Below are 6,639 nucleotides of genomic sequence, written 5' to 3' on the forward strand. Positions count from 1 at the left end.
TAGCTCGGAAAATACACTAACGACGTCGTTTTATGGTCTACCGTATTTGGGCTTTGTAATAATCTTGTTATGGGCCAGGTAATACGGGCTTTCCCTGCCGTCTAAAACCCTAATCGACGCCTTGTGCCTATATTTTCTCTCAGGCAAACCCTAGTAGTGCAAGCGTTCTTCATCACTCGGCTGCCTCTCGTCCGCTTTCCTCTCTCCGAGCGTTTTGCCAATCCGAGAAAATGGTGAGTTTCTCTTACTGCTACCCCTCCGATTCTGTTCCCCTTCCTGTTTTCCGATGTTCTTAGCTTCCTGCAACCTCTGAATACCTTCTCTCTGATGTTCGCATCACATTTTTGATGAATTCGTTTTTGCATTTTGGATTTGGAATTTTCTCCATCGCCTTACCTTTTTTTGTCGTATTTTACTTCTAATTGATCCTTCAATTTGCTTTGTTAGCGGTGTTCATAAATAGTGTTTTGGCGAGGTTGTGAATTTTTCGACTGTTGTGGTTGTATGTGCAGGCGTTCAAGAGGTACGTGGAGATAGGAAGGGTGGCGCTTGTCAACTACGGCAAGGATTATGGAAGGCTCGTCGTGATCGTCGACGTCGTCGACCAAAACAGGGTAATCTCATTTGCTTCTTTCATATTTGAGGTTTTGCTCTCCATTGTGTCATTTTGTCGTGTTTTGATATGCTGTTGTGTAACCAATGTGATTCGGATGTGATTTTATGGCGTCTCTGTGACTCTTGTGTTGTTTCGTAAATGTGTTTCGGGAACCCTTCAGGATATCATCGCCTTGAATGTGAGCTTTTTTCTGTTAGACTCTGTTCTTAGGGAAACAATGTGTTGTCCTAGCTCGAGTTACCAATGTGTATGTTACCAATTGTGGATCTGGTTAAGAGTATTCGTAGTTGACTTCGAATTTTTACCTTCAGGATAGGGCACATTAGGTGTCGAATCATACTCTGATGTGATGCTTGTTGAGTCTCTTAATGAAGTAGTCTAATGGAACCAATTATCTTCCAGATTGAAATTCAATTATCGGCTAAATTGCTTATCGTTTTCTTGGTGGCCGCTCTTTTTCAGTTTCTTAGATTTTATCATTTGTTAGTGAGTTCAGGTATGTGTTTTCATAGCCTTATGACTTAGACTTCTGTTTTGTTTATTATTTGTTGTCCGTTCGTCTATAGGCTCTGGTTGATGCCCCTGATATGGTGAGGACGCAAATGAACTTGAAGAGGTTGTCTCTGACTGATATCAAGATTGATATCAACAGAGTGCCCAAGAAGAAGAATTTGATTGAGGCAATGGAAAAAGCGGGTGAGTGTTTTTTTTTTTTTTCCGTTTTTGCTTTTTGAGAAGCTTTGCTTTGGTTTGTGTTGTTGTCTGTCTGGTCATCTAAAATGGACAAATTTTTGGCAGATGTGAAGAACAAATGGGAGAACAGTTCATGGGGTAGGAAGCTGATCGTGAAGAAGAGAAGGGCTTCACTCAACGATTTTGACAGGTTCAAGATCATGTTGGCTAAAATCAAGGTCAGCATATGTTTTTTTATGGTTTGCCCACAATGCAATATATTGTGAAATAGCTAAAAAGAAAAGCAACAATCAATCATTTACTAAGTGGCATACATGTAGCTTAGTGTTTGCATCACTGTGTTGGAATTTGCATGTATTTTTTAGCAACAGTTTCGGTTTTTAACACCAAATGCAATTGTTTTCTGTGTGTGTGTGTGTGTGTGTGATGTGCAGAGGGCGGGAGTTGTGAGGCAGGAGCTTGCAAAGCTCAAGAAAGAGAGTGCTGTCTGAGCATCAATTCTGGTTGTGATTTTTGTTACTGTGATTACAAAGTTTTTGAAACCTTTAGATTTTGCAGAGAGAATGGTTTCTGGATTTTGATGTTTGAGTTGTCATTTCAAGTTTAAAAGACTTTATAATGGCGATCGTAATAATGTATCAAAAGTAGCCCACTGCGTATTTAAGTAATAATTAGATTTGATTCAACAACAGGAGGAATGCATATATTTGGACCAAAGGGAAAGCGGCACTCGCTAGTCAAAGATCTTGATACTTAACCCCACCAATCAATACCTATGTATGTATAGGTGTGTGTGTATATATATGTATATGCCAGGTGTCGGATAAGTAAGCATATGCCAATTTGTTTGGAATCTCAAGCTATGGAGATGATTGGTATTGTGCAAATGTTAATTGATTGAATCATTCAGAAAAACTCTTCGTACGATGCACGAACACAAAAGAGCACAACCACCCACAAAAAAAACAGTCAAGAAAATGTACGCAACATGGTCTTCTATATAATATTTACTTGTAAAAGCGAATTATGAAACGAACAAATTAAAAAAAAAAATCAGTGTTTATTATCTTTTAATATAAGCGTAAGTGCATATGTGTGTATATATAAATAAAACTAGCGTGTAGTAATAAATAATTATTAGAATAATAGTAGCAGCAGAGGGGTCGATGCATTATTATATGAGAAAATCACCAATCACCAATCACCAATCACGATCGAGTTAATGGATTGCATGAGATGCTTGTTTAATGTTTATTACTTGCAGATAACAATTTCCCACATTTCTAAGTTATCGGCCCGAATCTTTCGATCGATGTCTGTATATTCATTTGTTTCAGCAATTAATTAATTAATTAATTTATTTATAATCCCTGAGATATTAATGACGTAAAGTTTTAAATTATTGGGTTGTCTATCGTCGTGACTCACCATCTTCCATTTTGATTGAGAGAGTTTCATTTTCTTTTCTTTTCATTAGAGAGAGAGAGAGAGAGACGCATGCAATGATTTATTTACAGAAATAACAACTTGATATATGTTTAAATTTAATGATGTTACATTGTTGTTGTTAATTAGAAACGAATTTCCTTGTTTGAGAGAAGATGAAGATTTTGCAGCAAGGCTTAATTGATGTATAAAAAAATAATACTATGATATATGTTTTTACTCTCGGCCTACCAAATACGTGCCATACCAAAATTAAATTTAATATATTGAACATATATAATCGAGTATATTCATTCTGCAATCTCCAAGTAATTCCATATGCAGAGATCAATTGCAGATTTCTATGGAGGCGTGGAAGGGGTGACACGTGGCGCCCTGTCGTGTCATCGTCCATCGTCAGCATTTGATCATAAGCTTGGCCCCTGTTCTCGTTTTCAAACATCTTTTCACTGCCCTACATGCACACCATTATTTGTTTATATGCGAGTGTATGTTAAAAATAGATAATTAAAAATAAGTTGGTCGGATTATATATAACTTAAAATCATTATTGGATACTTGTTATGTTTGGACCAAGTTGTTGGATTAATCAGAATCCAATGCTGCAGCTACATAGTTGTTTTCTAAAATTGAGCTGATTTAATTAACGACATTGTATATCCAATGTAAGCTCTAAGATATAGGGGTTGCAAAATCAAAGTAGAATATCCAGTGGGTTTTGGACTTGTTCAATAAGTTATATGATCATGTTTAGAAATTTATGTTTTGGGAGCTTGCTATTGATTAATTGTAGATATAATCATATAACAATAAAAAAAAACCACTGAATAAAGACGCAGCAAATTAATAAGGGTTTGACGAGGATGTGAAGAAGGCTGATATGAATATTGGGGCGAATTATTGGCTTACGACAAAAGAATGTCGAATCCGTCACTCTTTCTCCAATCAAAGACAAACACACAAAAATCTTCCTTCCTTGGCAATAAACCCTAACCCTAAAACTTTCCATTATTCCCATCAATAATTCTATAATTATACATCATAATAATTATCTCGAATACGTATATACACCCACCCTCATATTCACAATACTTGTGAATGTCTATGATATTTTTTTATTATTATCTAAAATGACATAAAATAATTGTCCACGTATGAGACCGAATAATAATAGATTTCATTATTTTCCCTTTCTGGGTAATCTAGAAGTTTTGAGCCTCCGGTCTCTTGGGTTCGATGGCAACCTTGGGTAGTAAAATGGTGAAAATCCATGGGTAATATGGATTTAGGATGGCACAAGAGTGACGTGGATTTAGGGCCGGTCCAACCTTGATATTGATATATATTAACAGTGGTGTACCTCTATAACATATTAAAATCCACGTCACAATCATAGATATGGACGTATCTCAACGCCATTGGTATTTCCTCTGATCAAAATTTCCATGTTGCCCGAAGAATATGGTTATTATGTATAGAAAAATTTGATGGTATGATTTATTTGTACCATCGAATTATATAATCCACAAAAACTCCGTAGTGATATCACCTGTATAATGATGTATCGACCAGCTTCCAAGCCCTGAATGTCAACTGCACGCAACTTACCTGAATATGATAATTAGATAGTTTTACATACATATTATACAATTATTTTACGTATTTCTTTACTCAATTCTCATTTCATATATATATTTTAACTTTTTAAATACGTCACTTGTTTAAAAAATAACGGTACATTGAGTTTGTCGAAGACTACTGTCATTTCAAATTTTATCTTTTTTTTTTCTCTCGTAGATGTGGTGCGCGTGAGATATTTTTTTGAAGTTTGACATCCTTAATACCAAGACATGGAAAGAATTGGTTGATCCTGGAAAAAAAAAAATTAAGTTCTCATCCATTCATTTATGTATACGTATTAACCACGAAAAATGACCTTTGGGGTTTGGGAAGAAGTCGTATAATCCAAAATAAAATAGTTTATTTTTTATTTAAGATATCTAGTTATCCAAAAAATCATAAAAGATATTGAAAATCATAGCATTAAAAAATAAAAATAAAAATAAAAATAAAAATAAAAATGATATCAATAATGAGAGAAATTGTTAGTTATCCTTGTCAACAAGTGCAGGGAACCTTACTTTAGGTCCAAAGCTTAGGGTTAGGGTTAGGTTAGGTTAGGTGAGAACGTGTAACGTAACAACTGGCTATTTTTTTTTAAAAAAAAGTAACAACTGGCTCTTGTCTTCCTCTTTTAATTTAATTCAGGCGTTAGTCATAACATTAAATTTGATTTCTGAAAAAGTTGTTATGTAACTTAATAATTCTATCTATAACAAAAAAAAATTTGAAATTAGAATTAGAGAAACGGCTTATAAAGAGAAAAAGAAGAACACGACTCAAAATTAGGTTATGTGGTATATTAATATATATATTATATAACTAATAACTGTAAAAATGGCATGAATATATATTGTATATGTACATATATATGACAAGGGAAAATTATAATCCGTCAGAAAAAAAAATGTTACGAGATTTCACATTCCAAGTTTTAGTCAGTATTAACCTTAATAGCGCATTGATTACTGGTCAATAAAATTACACATTCATTGCCAGATGTCGACGTCTGTAAAAGTATAAATGTTATGGTCCACCATATGCGGTTACACATTTTCGCCCCCAACATATTTTGAGAGTCCATTCGATATTTAATTAATTTATTTAACATAACGCATTATAATATTTATATTATAATATTTAGAAATAAAAAATAAAATCCAACATATTTTATTTAATTAATATAAATATCTAAAAAATAAAAATCAAATCAAATCTATCATTCACCATGTACGACTCTAATACTATAATAAAGAAAAGAGTGAAAAATTGTTTGATCTGTTATTATTTAATATAAAACATTACAATATTCTATATATTTTTCAAATCTCTGGATATCTTATATGATATTCTCCGGATCTCCCCCATAAGATTATACTTTCTCTTGCATTAATTAAATTTTTCATTCAACGTGTACTATCTAACAATATAGCCTTTTAGTATCTATGATATTTGTCCGGTCTCTAGAACTATATATATATATATATATATATATATATGCTTGTAATATCATAAAATAACATTCCAATAATCGTTAAATTATTAAATATGTATTATTTTATAAGAGAAAATCGCATATAAATACCTGAGTTTTTACAAAATCCTAAATAAATATCTGAACTATCAAATAAAACCAAAATTCATTAACGATCTTAAACTTATAACGGAATCCATCGATAATTGATGACTTAGCTATTAGGGAGTATTGTTTTATTTGATAAATTTTTAAAAGTTTGGATATTTATATGGGAGTTTTGAAAATTTTAGATATTTATTTAGAATTTTATAGTTTAGGTATTTGTTTGGAATTTTTATAAAAATTTAGATATTTATATGCGATTTTTTCTTCTTATAAAATTGTCAAATTTGAACAAGCTCATCAATTTGTATCCCTAATCATATGAGAGGACGTACGTCTCAAGGACCAGACAACTGCTCTTTCATCAAACACATTCATGAACAGTGTTTCATGTAATATTGAAATCGTCATTTCAAAGAAAATCTGAAAAATCATACCACATTATATATGTGTGTTGCATATATTATAAATTATAAACACACATGATAAAACATGTTGTAGGCTCCTCAATTATTATGGAAATCTCTGGAAAAAAAAATTCAAAAACACACATGTATTGGGTTTCATGTCCATCATTAATGGACCCCTTTCTTCACATCACTGTTTTTTTATTAAGCCTAAAATATTGTTTTATTATATATATATATATATATATATATATATATATATATATATATATATTTTT

General features: G+C 32.4%; 1 protein-coding gene across 1 annotated transcript; it reads left to right on the top strand.

Annotated features, from left to right (window-relative positions):
* The first annotated feature begins 122 nt into the window (after positions 1-122).
* LOC104820073 (60S ribosomal protein L14-1-like) lies at positions 123-1,956 on the top strand. Its single transcript, XM_010550441.2, has 5 exons — positions 123-233; positions 513-614; positions 1,183-1,312; positions 1,415-1,527; positions 1,744-1,956. The coding sequence occupies exons 1-5, from the start codon at positions 231-233 to the stop codon at positions 1,798-1,800; spliced, it is 405 nt and encodes a 134-aa protein (XP_010548743.1). The 5' UTR covers positions 123-230; the 3' UTR covers positions 1,801-1,956.
* The last annotated feature ends 4,683 nt before the right edge of the window (positions 1,957-6,639 follow it).

Source organism: Tarenaya hassleriana, unplaced genomic scaffold, assembly GCF_000463585.1.
Source record: "Tarenaya hassleriana unplaced genomic scaffold, ASM46358v1 Cleome3, whole genome shotgun sequence".
Taxonomy (NCBI): Eukaryota; Viridiplantae; Streptophyta; class Magnoliopsida; order Brassicales; family Cleomaceae; genus Tarenaya; species Tarenaya hassleriana.

Coding starts and splice junctions, on each gene's coding strand:
- LOC104820073 (XM_010550441.2), top strand. Junction 615..1,182: donor ACGTCGTCGACCAAAACAGG/GTAATCTCATTT, acceptor GTTCGTCTATAG/GCTCTGGTTGATGCCCCTGA. Junction 1,528..1,743: donor TCATGTTGGCTAAAATCAAG/GTCAGCATATGT, acceptor TGTGATGTGCAG/AGGGCGGGAGTTGTGAGGCA.